This window comes from Neodiprion pinetum, chromosome 1, assembly GCF_021155775.2.
Source record: "Neodiprion pinetum isolate iyNeoPine1 chromosome 1, iyNeoPine1.2, whole genome shotgun sequence".
Lineage (NCBI taxonomy): Eukaryota > Metazoa > Arthropoda > Insecta > Hymenoptera > Diprionidae > Neodiprion > Neodiprion pinetum.
In genome coordinates this window covers 8,183,014-8,205,344 of record NC_060232.1, presented here as the reverse complement: position 1 = coordinate 8,205,344, position 22,331 = coordinate 8,183,014, and the positions used below count along the sequence as shown (strand labels likewise).

Here is a 22,331-nt window from a genome sequence, read left to right as displayed (position 1 = left end):
GACAATTCGGGAGATAACCAGCTTTAAGAACTGTTCTTAACGGCATGATGGATAATCTAGAACAGCCGATTGACGATACAAAGTTGTAAAATGATTCAAATTATTCAACTAATATTTATTCTTAATAAGAAATGTGCAGGATTTCGTCGCAAGGAAATTTATTGGTTTTCTATCAATAAACAATTCAATGTAATACCACGAATTGTTTATAAAATCTACAGTCAGAATAAGCGAAAAATATAATAATTATTCATATAATTTACTCGTAGTAGTTGTATCGAAGTTATAACAAAAAATTATTTTTTCTAATGATTATACAAATATCTGTATTTGTGGCATGAATTGTGATACGTGGGGTTATTGTTGTGACAATATTGAAGCACTATATAAATATGTTAATGATAGTAATAATTTGTTGTTAGCATGTATGTCATGTTGAAAATATAGTACGTTAATCCGTTTTCGTGTATTTGATTATTCCATGATTTTATTATTATTAGATTGCAATGGCACCAACACAAATGTACACAATTTTAATAACGATAAAAAAACATTCTACATTAGCAATTAAAAACACGATGGATTCAGCCTTTACAATTTTCAACACTAGACCTAATTATATAAGGTAATAAAACAAAAAAAAAAACGAGAAATAATAATATATATATTATAAATGAGAAATTTACACATTTGATTAAAGAAGACGTAATATAATAGAAGAACAGTTGCTCATTCTTATTCAAGTTACAAATTTACTTTTATTCGTAAATATCGGATAGATACCCTCGGTGTGAACTAGAAAAATACCTCAACGTTCATGTTGCGACCTAACAATATTAACGTATTAATATTAATTGAAAATAATATTGTTCGATAGGTTGTTCGCTAATTACAATACTTAAAATATTTATATTATACCTGATTGAAAATGATTTTAAACTGTTGCATGCTCGAGTATATTCTTTCAAATATGTTTCTTTTCTTACTTGAAAGTTTTACATTAAATTTGATTATAAGTAAATTAATATTAATCGAGTACAAATAACGAGTCGGTTTGTCTAATACAGACTACAGTACTTAGAGTCACGACAAGCAAAACAAACAAAAGTAATAGTTGAAAATGTGATAGAATGGTCACACATACGGATTGTACAGAAAGTAATAAAGAAAGTAAGCTGAGATAAATTACAATGCATTGTACAACAGTATTTCAATCGTCGTAAGCTATTAGCCAGTGCAGAATTTTACAACTTAAAGGAACGTTTCTCTCTCAAGTTGTAGATAACATTGTAAATATTAATTAGTCTGCATGTGCAATATGGATTATAACATCACTGTCATTTAGTGAAGCATTCAAGCTTGAATTTTAATTTTTACCAAGTGCACTTTTCGATTATTATCATCTACTCCAATGTACATACTATACCGGTATTATGTCAAACAGTTTCGACCGATATTCCGTTTTTACATTATAAAATTACAGAAACAGCAATGTATAAAAATATTAATGTAAATGTGTCATTTTTTTCGCATCAATGAAACATGGTCAAGATTTTTGGTAAATATCAGATGTGGAATCTCCTGAGAATTTTATATTTGCTAGAATAACGATTCGACTTGGATTGTAAAAAAAGGAGAATGGTACACGTCATTCTTCTTTAATGTATCTTAAGATAACAACTTTTCTGGCGCATTCAGAAAATTTTTCGACTCTTAAATCTACCAGCTCGCCCGCTCTGTTTGTAGTGAGAATTTCGTTTGTGATATAACTATATTAATCTATACTAGTCTCAGAAGCTTCAAGAATTAGTCGAATGTATTGGCTTAAAATATCGTTCCTAATACACATTCAATTATATGTAGTACAATTATTATTCAACATTCTTAATTTATGTCTAATGAGTACTAAGCGATACATATGCAAACTGCAGTATCTTCGTGTATGAATTTAAATTTTATTCTACAATATTCCGCGTATAGTGATGGTTTTATGTACAACTTGATATTTGTATCAGGAAAAATTAATTATGAACTGTATGATGAAAATGAAATTGGAGGTAAAAAAAAATATAAAATGATGTCAGAACATTTTGAAAAGAATTAACTAAACTACTGCTGATTTATAATATTGTGCGACCTCATGTGAGCATTCAATGCCGTTTCGGATATAAGAAGTAAATTGCAAGTACCACACTTGAACAAAGCTTGATTATGTAATATTTTTGGATGTGCCACTTGGTCATTTGGATGCAATTGCCTGACATGAGCCTGCAAGTGAGTCTCTTGGAGAAAACCCGTCGAACATATGTGACAAGAATAAGGATATCTAGTTTGCAATTGAGTTTCATTTTCTTGTTGATTGATAAAAAGGAAAGTGTGAAATGTATTTCTGTGCTGCAGATATACATTATAAGATGAAAAGACCTGGGGGCAATGGTTGCATTTAAATGACGCATGGGCTGTGACTGTTGGGATTTGATTTTCAGATACGTTGGACTTTCCACTTTTGTGACACGTCAGTACATGTGCTCTCAGATTATCTTCAGAACCATAAAGATATTGTTTGCACAACTTGCATCGGTATGATTTTTCCGATGGTTCGTTGTACTCAGTTTGCTGATGTAGAGACTCGTGATGCTTTAATTCTTGCTCTGTCGAGCATTGATAATTGTGACATATACTGCAAGAGTATATAGAGTTTGCAGCAGGTGTAGGTAACCTGTATACCATGTTGGCGATACCGTTAAACTGTGGATTATTATTGGATTGATTTTGACACGATTGAACTATTGTCGATAACCATTCTGAAGCATTGACTCGCTGGTCTGGGGACAAATTATTTTCCGATATGGGAACTGGTAAAAATGGAACTCCTAGTTCAAAGTTGTTAGAATTTTCAACCGGTGTGTATGTGCGTGAGCTATTATTGGAGTTTATTGGAATCATTGACGCTGGTTGTTGGATGTTATTGAAGCTGCTAACCAGAGTAAATTGGGGTACCACATTGTTGCCTGATGTAATGGGTAGAGATGATATCGAAACTGGTATTTGGTAATTATTGGTACTGTTGACTGGTTTTGTTGGAGTTAAATTGTTACGTGAACTACTGTCAGGTGAAATCGGAACAGGGTGTTGAAAATTGTTGGAATTGTCAGCTGTTAAAATCGGTGGTAAATTATTTCCCAAGCTCCTGACAGATATAACTGGACTTGGTTGCTGAAAGTTATTAGAGTGTAAAACTGTAAGAGGTGATGGAATATTATTGCTCTCCTTATTAACAGGTATTGCCAAACTTGGTTGTACGACGTTGTTTGAATTTTTCACTGATAGATGTGCGGATGAGTTAGTATCTGAACCACCTACAGGTAAAACTGAATTTGATTGAGAATTGATGAAATTATCAAGTTGTCGAAACGGCTTTGTTGTGCTATTTGAGGTAGCTGAGGTAGGAGTTGTCTCTAGACTTCGAAAATGAGCGGCTAAATGACGTTCCATTTCTGGTTTTACGTCAGTTTTAAATGATTGACAATATTTGCAGTTGAAAAGAGGAGCAGCAACTTCTGCGTGACCATGTAATAAATGAAGCTGCATTTCATTGAGGATATCACTTCTGTACGTGCGACAAATAGTACATATACAAGTCTTTTTCCCATGCGGTCCATCGATTATACACGCCCAAGTGCCAGGAGAATTTAGGGTAGATCCTATCGAGATGTGTGTCATCACATGGTGGTGCCAATCAACAACAGTATCGCATTCAATCTCTGTACATGTTTTACAAATGTAACTAACTCTAACCCGTGCTTTTATCGACTCGTTACAATTATGATTGTTGAGATTTTCCTCCGTATTAAACTCAGCATTGCATTTGCTACAAGTGTATGGAAGAAGTTCTTTCAAATCTTTAACACGTAAGAATGATAACTTCTTAGGTTCTTCGTCACTCGATTTTTCCAGCTGTTCTTCAAGGAAAGAATTTTTTGTGGTAAACTCTTTTTCTAGTGCATTCTTCTCACCAGGCAGTATTTCGATATCCATAGAATTCGAGTTATCAGATAAGTCTATCACACTGGGAATTACTATAGACCTGCCCGAGGTGATTTTTTTGTGCGTAGAAATAGAATCATCAGGTACAATTTGGTAGTTTGATTCTTGCAGATTTCTTTCAATGATAGCAATGGTTTTCTCGACTCGACTAATCGATTCTTGGTGATTATTTTCAGTGATAGCACTTGCTTCCTCGGCTTCGTTCGGTGATTCTTCTTGATTCTTCTCAATGATAGCAATTGCATTGTTAATTTGGTCAGTCCTGATTCCTTTCAAAAATTCCTGATTCTTTTCAATGGTAGTGCTTGTTTCCTGAACTTCACTAATAGATTCTTGCTGGTTCCTCTCAATAATAGCACTTGCGTCATCAATTGGATCAGTGGATTCCTGTCGATTCTTTTCAATGGTAGTGCTCGTTACCTCAACATCTTTAATGGATTCTTGCTGATTTCTCTCAATAACAGCGGTTGCGTCATCAATTTGGTTATTCGGTTCTTGTTGACTGGTCTCTATGGTGATGCTTGTTTTTTCAACAGCCTTCGCAGACTTTTCAATTAATTTTTCTACAAGTTCTGGTCTTGCTTTAACCGAATTGCTATGTGTTGAAACATGCTTATCCAATATAGCTTGACTATCAAACCATAATTTACAAGTCTTACAATGAAACTTGGCTGTAGCGAATATGACTTTACATGAAACTGGTTTTTCTGGTGTACCTTTATGTTCCGTGGAATGATGTTCAAAGTCTTTAATACTATCCATCATGAGCGCGCAATAATTGCAAACATATTTTTCCTGAATTATATCATGTTTGATCAAATGATTTTCATAATCTTTTGTTGTGTCATATTCGATTTTACATATGTTGCAAGAAAGCGGATTATCCCCTGATGATTTACACAGGTCTTTAGGAATTTGTAGTAAATTTTTAATGGTTCTGTGCTCTTCAACATGAGTATCAAATCTTGATTTATCAGCGAAATCTTTATTACATATACTGCAAATTAGTTTAAAGCACGGGTTGATAATTTTGCTGACTTGAGGTGGAGAATTGATTTTTTGATAACATGTGTGGTTAGAAATAAGGTGCTTTTTTAACTCAACTTCAGTTCGAAATGGTTTTTTACAAAAATGACACTGATAATCAGCTACTAGAAGACTTTCAGTGGGTTCGTCGTTATTGCTATCTTTTGTACAGTTTGGCTCGATGATCTTTATTTTAATATTATTAGGAAATACTGAATGATCAGCAATATACAGAGGATTTTTGCAGTGATTGAACCAATGCTCGTAAAATAGATGTCCGATTGAAAAAAAGAATACATTGCAATGTTTACAGAGAAATGATATATACATTTCTACGTTAAGGTCACTGTGCTTCTTTATATGCGAGTGCATATCTTGCAAGGAACTTAAAATTACACGACATTTATTGCAAAACATCGCTGGCGTGACTTTGCTCAAACTATTCCGTGCGCACAGTGAACTGTCAAAATGATCTTCAAAGCATTTTCTTGTTTTAAAAAATGTTTTACACTGTTTGCACACTATCGCAAGTTCAATTATTACACCATATGACATTTCGAGTCGTTCAGCTTTATGGCAAAGGCAAATTGAGAATTCACAAGTTGAAACAGCAGCAGCAGCCAATATCGTTGGACTATTACTAGTCCCTGTGAGTTTGGGTGGTACTTGTTCCTCAGCTTTAGCATTTTCGCTCTCAGAAATGCCACTGGCTTGATTTTCAGGAATTATCACTTCTCGAGCATCTGTAATTGACTCAAGCTGTTTCTTAACCTTTTCAACTTCGTAGGTATCCTGCAAGTCTTGTTCAGTATGCGTCAGCATGTGCAAAAACAAATCTTCTTTGGAATCATATGTTGATCGACACATAGTGCATATATATGATTTAGAAGTTTTCGATGCTATATTCGGACTAACATGTTTCTTTTCAATACGGTGCATACGTCTAATGTGATAACCAAGGGTTCGTCGATTCTTGAATTTTTTATTACAGATAATGCATTCGGTGGCACAAAGCTCAGATATGTCTGTGCAACCACAGTGTTCAAGATAATGTTTGACTACATTTTTAGTAACCAGTTGTTTATCACAGATGGTGCACATCCTACTTGTACTTCTTACATGCAACGTTGATAAATGTTTTCCCAAGTTGTACGTGCTTCTGAATGTCTTCTTGCAAAAAATACATTCTTTTTTCATATATACTTCAGTATCGTCATCAGCTTGATCAACTTCGACTACTACACTACCGATACAACCATTTGAAGTCGATGTATCTGACTTTGTACATGTCAGAGCTAGTGGATCAGATTCACTTTTATCCTTGTCAACAGATGACTCAAGTTGTTCTACTATATCAATAGCAGGAATATCCTGTGCATCAGAAGACTGAGTATCTTCATCGATGTAGAGCGATGGAAATGTATCAACATAATTGTCAACAAATGACATTTCTTTAGTAAGATTATCAGAATCTATTTTGCTGTGGTCTGTATTGTGATCTCTCTTCTCAACTATACCACTTCCAGTTGATGTCTCCTCTCCACTTGAGCGAGTTTCAATAGTTATGCAAGCAGGTCGATTTGGTGAATGATACTGAGTCGTCTTTGATGTTACATTTTTTATCAATGACAGACAGTTCTGGGTAAACTCAGCCGGGCGTCTGATATCTGTGCTAGCATTTTTATCTTTGCAATTTTCAATAGTACATGCAAGATCGTTAATAGCAAAAGAATCAGTACACATGTATTTCGTGGTATTACAAGGTACCGTTTCACTTACTACTGTGTTGTGGAAATTCGGACTTATTTCTGAACTTTTGCTTTGTTGCACTGTATAATCATTTTCCACGGCTGTATTGATTTTGGGTGCATCGTTATCACTGCTCTCACCCAGGTCCATCCAAATATCTTGTTCATCCATTATGGAATGGTTTAACATTGTCATGCCGTTGAGAGGAAAAGATGTTTTAGCCACTTTTTCTTTAGCAGGTACAGATCTGTATGATTTTTTGGGCTGTTTTGTTTCCGACCCATAAACTGAACATGTATCTGGCTGATTTACAACATGTATAGAATTATTACTGACTAACGTCGTGCTATTTAGTTTCTTCCGCACTTCATCACTATCAAACAAAAAATCTATGTTCTTTGTTAATGACACAATACAAATTTTCTCTGGTGTTTTGGTTACTTTTTGTACACCAGTAGTGATTTCCGCCCTAGGAACTTGTGCATTAGTTAATTCTGGTTTATCTTGGACTAATCGTGAGGCGTTTCGTTTCTTTGGAGAAACGGATGATCGTCTTGTAAGAGCAGATGCTATTTTGAATGACTTTTCTGAAGTCCGACTAAGATGATTCCTAATTTCATGATTATTTGTGATCCAAGATAGACGCGGCAATTCCCTATCCATATGTCGTTTACTTTCTTCTTTGGTATGAGGAGACAAATTTTCTGTATGATCCATCCGATTTGTTGGTTTCTCTGCATCTCTTGGTCCTGGTTCAGAATTTATTATAGATGAATTGTCGTTCAACGAAACTTCTACACTTTTTACTGGTGAATATCTTTCCAAATGTGGAGGTTTTTCATTGATAGACAATGTACTTGTTTCCATTTGAACTGTAACAGTGTGAACTGAGTTTTGAGGACTCTTCACCACATTGTCACTCATCGAAGACACGTCAATGAAATTGGTAGACGATCGTCTGTAGGGTGAGTGAGATGTATTTAAAGTTGGAATTGAGAGGTTGCCAAAAACAAATGAAGAAGAATATTTTTGATAAAGTTTTTCAATTTCTGAGGCAACATATCCCGACTCGGATGTTTTCAATGCTTTAAAATCTATCAACGGTATAATCACATCTTTGTGAATGTTCCATTTCTTTCTCAATACTGCATCCTCCATTTCTTTTTCTTCCAAACATTTCATAGTTTTTTCTGGTAAAACACGGCTTTTATCAATCTTGAAAAAATAATCTGTAATCAGTCTGTTCCTAGTCTCTTTGGCTATATGTTGATCTTGAACTGTTGCTTTGATAGGTAAAGTATTACTCAGATTGTTAAAAACTGTTTCATGTTTTTCTGTGTGTCGATTTGAGGGCCCCACTGGGTCAACTTTGTTAGGTGTAGTCGTATCTTGCTTCTTCAGTCGTTTAACTGCAACATGTAGAGATTTCAGGTGTGATGATTTCTTTGGAACCATATCATCATTTTTCTGATTTTGACTGCGATCAATGTTAACTTGTAGATGGTCAAGTGTGTCCACATGATCCGAATCTCTGTTGCGCAGAGAATTACGTTTATTAATTGATCTGCGATTAGTGTATGACAAATATTCCACTTTTACACGCTTTCTCAGTTTAGGAACATTCACCGCATCTTTTTGAGAAGCGTATAATTTTCTCTTGCAAGCAATCTTTACGTTATTTTCGAAATCTTCATCATTAGTTTCACTCAGATTTTTAGTCTCTGAGACTTTGTTACGTAAACCTTCATCAGAAGTTAATGTTCTTTTGAGAGACAGCTTGAATCGTTTTGACACTGACGCTTCATTTACACAAACCTTCAAACTTTTCTCACTATTTTCAATTTTACACATGCTATCAGTTCGCGGAATTCTGCTACTTGGATATTTTTCACAATCTTGATATTCAGTGGATTTTTCACTATCCAATTTTTTGGTATGTAACGAGAGTTGAAATTCGCGCGATTCATCATGACAATGGTTCACGTTGGGTTTTCTGCAAGATGTACTTTTGTTGAGTGACTTCTTCCTTTTTGCTTTTTTAATGCGTTTTTTACTAGCTGCATGATTACTTGAAATCTTTTTTGTAATCACCTCAGAATTACCATCAGTCATGATGTCCGTCAGATTCAGATCTTTCAGATTATTTTGTTCGTCGGATGTTTTGGTTTGCTGCTGGTTTCTTGAAACCGCGAAGCATCCCGTCTTACGTGGGCGAAATTTTTCCATAGTTTTTAATTTAGTTGCATTCCTTGCCAGTAAATTGGCCAGTTCTTCTTCAGGTAAACGTTCTACTACCACAGCACATTCTTTACATGGATGCATTTCTGTCCAAACTCTCTCATCTTTATCAGTCGTCTTGACACTTTTCTTCTTAATATCGGTTGTACTTGAGTCGCTATCACTGGACATACTAGAACCCATGGCTTTGATAGATTTTCGTCAATCTACAAAACTAATCAGCATATTGTAACATCTTCTCAATTTTCAGTAATCCCTACCTTTTCTACTTGAGAGTCAATGATTCTGTGACGTCGAGAAAGTTCTTGACAAAGTCAGAATTTATCATGGTTTCACCCACACCATACACCTCGTTTTCAACATGAATTAGATCTCATGAATGGTAAATTGCAATGCAACGTGGTCGATATCATCATCTATTCATAACTGATTCTTGATTTGCTGTAACACACAAACATAACGCATTGTACTAATAATCACATAATGAAATTTGAGAAGTATAAAATAGTAGCAAAGCATTGTTGTACATACTCTAGGTCTTGTACTTTACTAATATCAACCATACTTCCTTGAAAGCCATTGATAAATAACTTAATCTCATGTTAAATAACGTGCGACTAATTATGACAAAGGGAGGTAAACTAGTTCGGAAGGGCTTTCGATGTATGATTCAAAGAAAAAAATATATTGCATAATACTTCTTTAAAGCAAAGTCCAGGTGGGTAACTGGCTGCCCTGGTGGTACACTTCTTGAAACAGCTGATTAGTTTTTCATTCGCCAAAGAATGGCAAATGACAGTTAGCATCGTTGCAAACTACTTGCTGCCATCTAATAATTTAGTCTGTCATATAAAAATGTTTGCAAATCTTCTTGAAAATTCAGACACCAGTCATTGACTCCGGTTATTTGAACTCCGGTTTGTATCATTTTGGCAGTGAAACTCAAAGAAAAAGAACTGCAGTAACGAGAGAAAAAGAGGGCGCAAGGCCCAAAATCCAGAAAATTATTGTGATGGAATTTATTAATGGCTTTCAGTCACTTTTTTGTAGTTTAGATTACTTGATTCAAATTATTTCAATTCGGATCGTTACCTACAAAACTTATTTGATTTTATTCAAGAAATATACTTTAGAATATTCTAATCATGTTTTAAGGAGACATCATAATAGTTAAGGGAAAACAACAGTTTTCTATAGTTTCCTGTGTATAAATGTCTGTTTCAGACTGCTCTTAGTCAATGAAGCTGCAGCTAGCAGTTAAGAGTAAGCAGCGAAACGTGTGAAATTTTTTGGAAATAAGAAAATGCAGTTCAGTTTTATCTGGGACTTCAAGGTATTTTACAAATTTTTGATTTTCGTACTCCAGTACCTTATTCGAATGAACATTAAATCGTTTGACTGCTAATTCTGGCTGCTAGCTTCAGCCTTGTTCTTAGTCACTTAAGTGACTCAAATATTTATGGTGATTAGGAATGATGCTTATGGATGTATTGTATTTTATCCGTACCTATTTGGGCCCTCAACCAATATTAGTAGGGACACTGTCGGTATGCAATTTTTTTTACTGCAATTCACATCGGCCAACAAACACGCAAGATTTTGCATTATAAAAAGTACTTATTATATTTCCTGATCCTGGGTTTCCACTTGAGCTGCAAAGTATTTGAAAAGGATCTTCATGAACATGACTATTTTATAACGACTTACAACAGTTTTGACATTCCATTGTGCTGGCGCTCTGAAGGTTTATACTCACATGACAAACTTTGGAAAATATACTTTTTTATCGAAGTACTGTATTCGCTCTGATTGTTCCACCCTTTTCTATTCTTCAACCAACATTTGCATGGTATCTACCTGTAATTAACAGACGGTAAAATATACAAAAGTTTATCAGGCAATTGTCGATCAAGTTTCCTATAGAATTCTATTTATTTGATCCTGTCAACATACAAATTTCTACGCCGGAAATGTGACATCACAGAGATTAGATCAGTACTGAATATGTTTGGCCAGTAGCAAATAAAACAACAATAAATACTAGACTGTGACGTTTTGAGGATTATTTCTGAAGTAAAATTTTATAATCATCAGTAAACGAACAGAATTTTCAGTCCACAGATATAAATTATCTGTTGCGCTGATCTTTACATAAGTTTATAGATTTGAGTGAATTGAAAAGAAATTACACATGCTAAACAACCAGTCCAACAGACACAATACATCAGACTTGAGATAAATTATGAACAAGCATCAAGTTTCAAAAAATGTATTTTGCATAATTAAATTCTCAATAGTTAAGCCTTATCACACTTACAATTTGTGGCTAAAAACCAAAAGTGAACCAACCACTAAAAGTACGATTCACAGACCCAAGTGTCCAGACTTATACTTGTGTACGACAGAGTTTTCGTTACGTGATATCAAAGAGAACAGCGATGCTAAAAGTGACTCATAATGCAGTACAGGGTTGCCATAGAAAGCTAGTTTCAATAAACTTGCAACATTACCAAATGACAGAATGGTGATGATAAGATCAACGTAAATGAACATACGTATTCAGACACTATTCAGACACTTTAGAACATTTGAGCACCCGATTAAAACTGCCATGGTAATTTCAAGACGTCCAGGACTTCCGGTACAACTGGACAGCCTGTAATTAGCAGTAATAATTGCATCTGTGCGTAAAATTGAAGTACGTGAAATGTGAGGCGCTACGTACACACGCATCACGCAGACACAACACAGATACCATATCAGCAGTCAACTGCACGACGCCATAGATATTCGTTCTATTGGTTTGTAGTATACATGATACAGCGATGAAAATTTGACCGACAAACACATGGGTAAAAAATTAATGTAGATAGCACTAATGGAAGAATTAGAGGCATACTAACCTGTCGTCACTACAAGTCGAGAATATGAACGCGATATTCGACAATTATTTCAGGTTCACTTTACGGCATAAACTAAAACCCACCGAGTACCGATACGTGACTGTATGCAATGGCCGTTGAATGCTTGGTTGGCACGATTGGCACTCCAGTACAATGAACAAGCCTTCGAACCCATGGACCTAGTTTGAAGCCGGTCGTAACGCTGATGGCGCTACGATCGTATTATCGAAAAGATATAATTCAGGAGGAGACAAAGCGTATGGGAGGAGATATCAGCGTGAGTGGAGATATATGGGTTTATCTTCGTAGGTCTATCTCGATAAAAAAAATAATTGATTGACGCCATATTTAAAAGCTTCCGGTCCTGAAAAATGACAAATAACATATCCTACATTCTAATATTTTTATAAATAGCAGAAAGTAAAAGACCTTCCTACTAGACCGACAGGAACGTTTTGGTCAGTTTTGTAATTTCGTGTCTTACGGTTCGGAAACAGATTAAAAACTCATCTTTATACCAGTGAAAACCCAATTGGCGTTACCTGAATATAAACAGTGATCTGTAACATTATCTGCAACAATCTCTGCAACTATATTCCATAAAGAGTTGTGTAACGCAGTCGGCAATGGATGAAATTGTTATGCTCTTGAATTCACTCAACGCTATTGGCGTCTACACTTTTATTATTTATCGGTGAACGAAGATGTTACTATGGTGTCCAGTCAATAACAGTAGATTCACTGCCTCTTTATCCTATATGGAATGAAAAACGACAGAGCCGTGACTGAAGACCACAGACAGTCACCCCCTCGGCCGATAAAAAAGCTACGGGATTGTTAATGCGGCTTCTTACGCTTACCCGCCAAGTACTAGTTACGAAAATTTTCCCACGGGTAATCGTCTTTGCATTCTTCCATCAACGCTAGACAGTAAGTTTTTAATTTGAAAAGATGCCAAATTATAGAATAAATTTCACTACCGGATTACCTTCATTAGAAATTCACAAGAGGACGCTAAAACAGCAAACTCTCTATTTTAGTGGAGCATTGCTACCTTCACGTTTTAATACTATGGTCATAGGATCGTCTGCTGTTACCTCGTCTGATATCAGACTGAACCTCGAAAAGCTACTGTCAACTTCACAGAACATGTCTCGACTAGCAGATGACAAAAGTACAATTTTCCGCAATTAGTTTTAAATTGTCTGAATGATTTAAATCTTCAAAGTTCTTCGGATCAATAAGCCATCGTTGATAGCTTTTTATTCTTGTTAATTATAAAATCGGTAAAGGGTGTAATAAAGGGCGAATAAAAGATATCCCTGTCATTAAAAATGCGGCGAACTGAGCTGTGGTTGTCTCGCATGCACGTGACGACAATGCCGTACCTTTCGTAAGCTCATAGTGACGAAAGTACGAAACCGCGCAAGCCAGACCCAAAGCTAGGCGATAGTAAAAGACTATGGAACGTATTTCCGGTTAGCAGCGACGATTTGTCAGGTGGAGGGGATCGATTTTGACGTTGAGGTGGGGCGTCTAGTGGTCGAGTTGAAAGTGTCCCCCGAGTCTTCTCACTACAGTTTTCGCTATGGCGTGTATAGGGTCCGGTAGGCTCTGTGCTCGTGTGGAGAAATTGTGCCAGTTTGGACATTTCACTCAGGTTCGAAGGAAAGTTTCAACGGCATGTGTGAGATTTCGTCAAGACATACCGCAGTCCGGCTCAACATTGGTACAGCACTGCCAGGTACTGTCTTTTCCTTTTTTTTTTTCTTCAATGAAGATATATCGTGCCCAATGATATTATGTAAAAAAAGGCTAACCTAACATCTGACGTCCGCTATCTAGTGAAACTATTCGTTGTCGTTGATCTGGAAGCCTATAGAAATGAATCAAATTATTTCTATTACGTAAACTCGGAAGTTGTGGGTGATTTATTGATCTCTATTTAATCAAGCTATCGATAAACGGTTTTCCAAATGGAACAAGATCTTACGTGATGTACACCCTTGCAAATTACATAACTTGAATTTCAAACTTATCGAACTGCTCGATAAGAGCACCGTGCACAGTCAAATTAAAGCTTGTACTGTCATCCGGCTCGCGGCGGGATTTGTTTAAATATCAAAGTCCTCTGTGTTATATTTCATCAAATGATCACGGTTCAATCGTCAATCAGAATCGTCAATCCATCTGTCAAAGTCAACGTTTCTCCACCGCATGAAGTAAATCGAACGAATCTTTAAACTTTCTAAAAAAAAAGAGAAGAACATAAGTAATACTTCACTTGTTTTCATTCGTGTCTCGTCAGCTGATAACAGCAGACGATCGTTCTATGTGCGCAGATGCCGTCTGCTAGCGCGCATGTTGCAGCAGTAGATTTGCTGCAACATTCCTGAACGATGATACATCTGCTTTGAATCGACAATGAAACATAACAATTTTCGCTTTTCACCTTACTTAAAATTTTGCCAGCACTCGGATCGTCTAATTCATGCCAAGTTTTTTAACCAGGCAAGAAAACCGAAGGTTGTAACCGTTGTAACAGACAGGCGTTTTGCCGCCATACTTGAATCTGTATTTGACGGTGGCGCGCAATTCAAATGATCAGCTTTCTCAGGCAACGGCCAAGTCTTATTTTGCGAAAGTTTGTCTTCGTTTCTATTAGCGGTTTCTAAATCTCTGTTTAGTAATGTACAGGTGATTTTTGCGTGTGTTTCACATGCGATTGGTATGACGACGACGACGACGATGACGACGAGAACTGCGAAAAAGGCGAAAACTGCGACGACGACCCCACTCGATTATCAAACGACGAAAGTCTGGCTGTTACCGCGGACTATCGAAGGCTTGACTAATCATTATTCACGTTACGAAACTTGAGAAATAAATACGAGTAGAGGTTTAAGCATGCGAAGGAGCGGTACCGGCAATGTTCTTTCTCGCAGCTCTTGCCTATCCGTACATAATGTTACTAAATTAGCAAAACTAGTCGCGGTGGAAAATTTTTCACAAGTGGGCTAGGCGGATCTCTCATATACAGATTCCTCAAGATATTCTTTACTTTCTCGCTGCGGAATAACTTGCATACATAAATATGTGTGTGCATGTGTACAGTTATAAATATACGCAACAAATTCCACTGCGTTTTCGCTATGCGAATCATACTTTCTCACAGTTCTAGTAACATGCTTTACATACACTGTATACTTTCTTATGCGCGCGCGCGCGCACACACATACACACACACACACACACACACACATATATGTGCATATTATTGTAACTAGCTTTTGAAGTTCATGACTGCCGCAACAACTCAATCAACCTGTCGTCAGAATGCATAAATTGCTTAACTATAGCTCCGGGGAGTTTTACTGTCTACATACGCATCTCGTAGTACTAGAGCAATTAGTGAGTTAGTCATTGCGAGTCATTCGCTTGCAATCAGGCAAAAACGATTAGAGATGAGGCAAGTGGTGCTAATTAATTTTCCTTAATAACGGTATATTGGAAATAAACTCTACAGATACAATTTCTCCAAACCGCAAAATTATAAAACTAACGTTTAGTTGATCCATCTTATTTACCATCTGTATACAAACTGGCTAAAATAAATTCTTTCCATCTCTTATCCAAGTCAACAAATTGAGCAAGTTGGAATCTTTTATGGGATAAGAGGCTTCTACTTGAAAACAATTTCAATAAATTCATTCATTGTCGTTTTATTGCTTTACTCCATCGACTCGTCAAGCTCTTACGATTTCACAAATTCACCTGCTCGCCTGCCTGCCTACCGAATGCCTTACATTTTACCCACCTATCCATACATCGCGGGCCGTTTTAAAATCACGCTCTTGAGCGCGCATGCGTTGCACGCGAGAGAATGCACGATGAATATTTTCACAATACAATTAGTAGCGCAACAAATGACTTTGTTCCGTATGGACTGCTGCACGATTAGCATTGTAGAATCGTAGGCCAGCTGTCAGTCAACATCGGCAATGCCATCTTCTTCACTTTCGCAATGTTTACCCGACCAAATATCATCATCCGTACTTACGTTGCACGACGACGGTGTCAAGGTTTCCCGCCAAATTTAGGAGGCAGGTTCCTGGTTCGTGGCGCTGCCACGCTGATTTTTAAACTCACAGTAACGGTTGAAAATATGCAAAAAAAAAAAAAAAATAACATTCGCAAATCGCTCGAGAATACGTATTTGATAACAGAGGGTATTTGTCGAATTTTAGCAACCATTTTCTTATAATCCGAAACAAATTTCGATTCGAACTCAAAGTCATCGAAGATTGTGCAAGAAGTAATTATTTACTTTCTGACATTTGGAGGTGTCGCTATTATGTATAAACGTAAACTCATCCGGCAATTAGAATTCATTCATTTTATTGAAATGATTCCTTTTAAAAACAAATCGTTTGTAAAGTTATTCATTCTCAAATCGAATTATGTATCATCATCGTCGTTGTTTTAATTTTGTTGTGATTTGAAATCCGACACACTCAAGTGTGCTAAAAGTGAATAATTATTATTATTAACTATATCGGTGTTATGTATTTTACAAAGTGCAAAAAGTATGAACCGAGCGTATCTTTATTTCTTTGACGTCACTTCTTGGGTTCTCGGTATTTCCGTTGGTAAAAATCAATAGTCTATCATCGTCGCGCAAAAGACGGCTGATCTAAATATGGTGCGAAATTTGACGAAACTTTTACTCACGTCTTATTCAAGATGATTATATATGCTTTACGAAAAATTCAAGATATTAAAATTTCGATTATGCTCAGTATACTATATATATATATACTGATATCTACAGTATATATATATATATAGTGCAAATTTAGATTTGTTTCTTCGCAAAAGTACCGAATTTGAAGTTAGTATTTAACGTTGACGAAAGGAAGAATTTAAATTTAAAAAATGATTCAGGAATTTCAGACTTTGAAGGTGTTAAGTGTTTAGATCACGAGATATGTTTGGTGTTTCATTATGACTTATTAAATTTCCTTACGATCTCTTTGAATAAATCAAGCATATCAATAACATCAATATACCGACATGTTGATGTGCGAATTGCAAATGTTTATCGAAGATGATCGGTCTGCCCATAACTAGATCTCGAGTACGTGTAAAGTCCTACCAACATCGAAACGATCATTCGTCAACTTTTTTCTCAAGCAATTCCCCAAAACCGACACGCTATAATACTGTACGATATACGTATCCTCTGTTATACGTGAGCAATCAGTTTTCTGCCGGCCTATCGCCTATTTGGAGAAACTCAGATTAAACATCCAGGTTGGAAGTGCGTGTCCTACATACCCATGTAACTCAGGATGCTTACGATCGTGACGTTTACGGAATTCTTCTCCCAAGGTGACTCAATCGTCGATAATGGGTATCTCTCTTTTCCACGTCTGCTGCCTTCGATGGCTTTACCATTCGGTATCCGGCGTATGGCGTTCTTCAGTTTTGAAAAATCTGAATAATATGACCTTATTTACAGACATTTCTCAATAAAGTCTGTCAAGAAATGAAAAGAGCGGTACGTGCATCTTTTCGTACGAGAAAAAAAAAAGAAAAGATGAAAGGAAAAAAAAAAAATGAAACGAATAATGATATTACCACCGCAACCGGTTTCGTAATAGTCTTCCAAATTTTACGATCAAACCGTAGGTGTTAATAAGCTCGCATAGGTAAACGGTAATAAATTGTACTTAGGTATGAGAAATTTTTTTTAATTTTGTAATTTTTTTCTATTTTAAATTAAAAAATTTTCCGACTATGCAAGCGGTTAGGCATTAAAATGTATATCACTACTAAGTCAAAAGTATCATTCGTCGATATTTCTTGATCCAATGCATAATTATTCAACCGTTTATATTTCACACAAGTCTCTGGATGCATATCATGCCAAATTTTTGTAGCGAAAGGCGCAGCTTCTAAAGTACCCTTCGGACGACTTACATCATAGCGAGTAATTGATGATGCGACATAAAATTTTAGACGAAAGAAATTCCCAATTATTTTTAGCCGTAGAGCCGGATTAATGTCGATGTCTTAATCGTGAATTCGCGTTCTGCAATTACGCTCGTTCGAAATTAAACGACTGACGAACATTTCATCAGATTGAATGTTCGTATATGATATTTTGAAAATTTCGTATCACGATGATTATTCTAGCTCTATCGTCTGCGGTCTAAATTTAATACTCGTTGAGTAAACGTCAGTAGTTTTCAAAAACGTCGTCTAAAGTTTTATCAACTTTGCAAAAAATCGTTCAAATTCCGAGTTCCTCACGCTAGTCCTCCTTTTTCATACACTTTCGATTTTCTGTAAATCGCTTCAACGTTAATTATGTTAAATATTATTCATAAAATCCGATACAAATTTGAATACAATGTCAAGAAGAAAAATGATCAAATGAAAATACATATAATATAAAAACGAAAGTGCAAAGGACCGTTGAAAAACGCAATCTAACAAAACAAATAATAAGTCGTAATAACGACCGTTTTCCACGGATATAAATGAATCCGCGTAGATGATTCAATATTCATTGAAAATTAATACGCAACCGCGATTTCAGTATGTAACAGTAAATACCTGTTCGTGGTTTTCCTAGTTACAACAATTACGTATTGCGTTACATGCAAAGCGTGTGGCGCAAATCTTGTCTTCGGCTAAAGTCAAAGTTAGTGACGTTAATTTAACGAAACATTTTTTAGGAAAATCGTTACTTCGCGCCCTTAGAACTGTCTGAAATTCAGCTAATAAATCATAACAAAGAAAACATGTTCGTATTTTGAAAAGCCAACTGCTCGAAAGTCGTTCTTAAAATCTTACAACGATTTATTTTATGATATTTCGTTACGTTAACGTTACTAACATCAGCCTTGTGTTTTCGGACGATGTTCAATGTTCATCCTTCTCTTGTTCAACAAGCTTTTCTCATCCTCTATCAATTCCTTATAATTAATTGAACGGAATTTTTACCCCGCGAATCCTAAGCTCCGGTTTCAATCAATGTTACACAATTATCATTAGCAGACGAATAAACAAACACAATACAAATATATTATAATAGGTACAAAAAAAGGGTAGGTAACCCACAACGCTGCAACATCAACGTCCAATTACCTCACTCACACTCGTACAAAACGCGTGTAATAATTGCGGTGCGTGTGTATCATATATTATACGTAACGCGATGTGATGGGTGCCAAGGCTGACAAAATCTGCGCTCTTTATTGTCGTGCCGCTAACAATGATTCGATTATCGCGTACCCGGGGGGCTGCTATTGTATCTTTTTGTGCTAAACCGACGCTTCGCTTCTTCACAAAACGTGCATTGTGTAATATGTACCTTATACACGCATTTCAATATTTCATTTGGTAGCTTGGTCGATCGTTTCGATTCTGTACAACGCGTAAGATGATATTGTAATCGGGTGGGAACAATGCTTCGATGATTAAATCATTACGATACACACGCGAAATGTTAGAAAATCTATTGAGGGGATTAGTTGGCCAAAAATCGACAATTTTCATTTACTTTCTTACGAGATATGTTGTCGAGCATTCGGTATTTTACAAATTATTGTCATTGTAAGTTGCCGAGATCTCTTCAAATATGGGAATATCGAAATTACTAGAATCGTAAATAAAGCTTGGACATCGATGATTCGATTCTGGTCGATTTTCACCTAACGTATGTATCTCCAAATATCGAAATCCACGTATCTCAAATGCAAAAACGTGCTTGACAGCAACTCCGTTCTATACGCAATTACGAACAAAAACATCCCAATACATTTTCATTTCCATAGGTCTCTAAACGAAAACAAGGAATTGCAACAATTTCGTAAATAAAAGTACACAGAATTTCGTGAATGAATTAACGATTTTCGGGATACGAATAACTTTCCTGAATTCGTTTATGAAAGAGCGATGCACGATCATAAATTTGAGCCCTTCCCGTTCGTTTGTTTATTCATTACATGAAGGAAAAGGGTGATTTTGATCGGTCGGTAAAGGTAGAACTGCTACGTGACCTTAAAAAACGCTACAATGTACCTGTGACTAGATCATTCAATAATAAAGAAATTAACGTTTCTCTGCCTTCGTTTTTTGGTCTCTCTTTTCCCAATTCCGATTTCTATTATTATTGTTATTGTTATTATTATTATTTGTTGTTGTTTTTTTTTCAGGTACTTTACCTGGTTTACTTAAACAAAATTTAAAAAAAAAAAACAAGAAAAACCGCTATACGTGGATCGATATTCAAATAATACCAGAGACGCTCTGACCTCCGAATATTTGTTCATCGATCTGTCAATGTCTGTTTTCACATGTTTATTATTACTACATGTATTTTCTTCTTATTTCATCCTCTTCTTTCGTCCGATCGAAAACTCCCGCCCGTATTTTATATTCAAAAACTGTTGTTATCGTAATGTCTCATTGTCCTCGAGCACTAGTGACGACGGTGTTCACGAGGCCTGTATGGCGTCATAACGCATATTGGCGATTGTCGAGTGCGAAATTCGTTGTTCACCGGGTATAGTAAGAAAAAAGTGGAATGTAATAAAAACTAGGTATACGATAGGATCAGAACCAAGCTCACGCGTGTAATTATATATTTTCTAGGTCGTTTCAAGGATAATTCTAGATGTTATTATAAAATTGAAACGAAAAAAGATAATTGCAATATTTAGATCCCCCGCAATGATTCTGTCACGTAACTGTGTCATTAATACTTCACACAACGACACATCGATCGGACGATTCGACGATTGCATGTAAACTTACACGTAGTTAATTGTCCAACGAGTTGTAATATCAAAAAGAGGGGGGGGGGGGGCAAATTTAACCATTGGCTGCTGACCGTTGTTAACGAAGCAAGAACGTTACTTTTACAATTGGTACAAGTTGGTCGAATGATTTTTTTTTTATCAAGATCTCGTTTATGAACTGGCGGTCACAGAGCTTTGGATTTATACGCTGCAGAGCTTTCAGTAACGAATTCTATACTCTATAATATAGGCCTCATAAAAATTCATGATCGACGGTGAATTATCTTGTTATTGGAAAAACATGTTGTGACATCATTCAATAACAATTGCCCCATACCTGCATCTCGTAATTTCCGTGCTCGGAATTATTTATCAATGAATGTTTATTTTTCTGCAGTGTATATCATTAAGCTCAGTACAGATCAATTTTATCCAATGCTGGTGTTTTTCAGGTATTTCAAAAAGTGAAGATTTTTCAATCGAATATAGTCAAATCTTGCCAAAATAATAATAACAATAACAATAACAACAACAATAATAATAATAACAACAGCATATCTTACATCTAAATCTAATTCTATAAACACAGGCTGAAAAATGGTTGAAATTAACATCACATCTTTCATCGACACCATATTCCGAGGCGTGAATCACTAAAGTGTATTCCTACGTCAGAAGATCATGAATAAACGCTTCCTGCATGAATGAAGATGGTTTAACCAAGGCGAGAAGCGAATCCTACGAAGCACGAGGACTGCATTTTTGTGTCCGAGAGTTCTTTCTTTTTCTTTTTCTTTTTTTTTTTTTTTTAAACAATACCTAGACAATTATAAAAATTGCATAAAATATCACCCAAAATTTTACTCGCACATTTACGTGTCTTTACGGCAAGTGAACATAAACTCGCGTGGGAAATTCCGTGTGAGGCATTAACAGTAACTAAATATTGGGTAATTACAATTTCTCATTACATAAAACATATAACACTTTGTGAATAATTTTTTTTTACCCATCACGCAACTATTACCTGCCTATTTTGTTGTTTCAATATTTAAGGAGCAGATTTTTTTTCTTCTTTCATCTTGTATTCGAAATGAGTAATTCATCCAAGTATATATACTTTTCTTTTAAACGTTTTTCAAATCTCGTAACCCTCCCAGCTTCATAATATAAACGTTGAAATAAATCGTTATTCCCGTAGCGCACATTTTTGCATGTAAAACGTTCACCGTATCCTTCTCTTCTGCGCCTCTTTTTTTCATTTATCCATATATTTCATTTATTTATATCCATTTGTCACGTTCGCGCGGTCTCGAATCATTCAGGGGAATTTCGCTTGCGCGTTTGCACGGCCCTGTTTATCGTTAGTTAGTAAGACTTGGACAAAGAGCACGCAGAGCACGTACCCTGAATGGGTGATAAGGATGTAACGTATAATCTGCACGATCCTCATTTGTAGTCTTTCGGGTTGTTTCTCCTCTGGAATTATTTTCTCATACCGACCGTGCGAAGGTCTCGACGACGAACCGATGATCTTCGTACACCGGATACATCCGCG

At 36.0% G+C, this 22,331-nt stretch overlaps 2 protein-coding genes across 7 annotated transcripts in view; one reads left to right on the top strand and one right to left on the bottom strand.

Annotated features, from left to right (window-relative positions):
- Window positions 1-644: 644 nt before the first annotated feature.
- LOC124222593 (uncharacterized) lies at window positions 645-12,121 on the bottom strand. 4 transcript variants are annotated; one of them, XM_046633872.2, is made up of 4 exons: window positions 11,964-12,121; window positions 10,817-10,917; window positions 10,568-10,734; window positions 645-9,501 (listed from the first exon to the last, which is right to left on the bottom strand). In XM_046633872.2, the coding sequence occupies exon 4, from the start codon at window positions 9,241-9,243 to the stop codon at window positions 2,110-2,112; it is 7,134 nt and encodes a 2,377-aa protein (XP_046489828.1). In that variant the 5' UTR covers window positions 9,244-9,501; window positions 10,568-10,734; window positions 10,817-10,917; window positions 11,964-12,121; the 3' UTR covers window positions 645-2,109. The 4 variants fall into 4 exon arrangements, with proteins under 4 accessions (XP_046489828.1, XP_046489749.1, XP_046489901.1 ...); XM_046633793.2 differs by having other exon boundaries at window positions 10,568-10,712; XM_046633945.2 differs by lacking the exon at window positions 11,964-12,121 and adding an exon at window positions 11,378-11,896 and having other exon boundaries at window positions 10,568-10,712.
- Window positions 12,122-13,511: 1,390 nt separating this feature from the next.
- The window catches only part of qless (decaprenyl diphosphate synthase subunit 1 qless), a 54,307-nt gene continuing 45,487 nt past the window's right edge, over window positions 13,512-22,331 (top strand). The window contains exon 1 of one of the 3 annotated variants that reach the window (XM_069136918.1): window positions 13,512-13,707. In XM_069136918.1, the coding sequence (XP_068993019.1) occupies window positions 13,552-13,707 (156 nt within the window). In that variant the 5' untranslated portion in view covers window positions 13,512-13,551. The remainder of the gene's footprint in view (window positions 13,708-22,331) is intronic. The other 2 variants (XM_046608871.2, XM_069136917.1) reach the window with 2 other exon arrangements.

Bases quoted from the DNA above. Each gene is read 5' to 3' on its own strand.
- LOC124222593 (XM_046633872.2), bottom strand. From the start codon at position 9,243: ATGGGTTCTAGTATGTCCAGTGATAGCGACTCAAGTACAACCGATATT.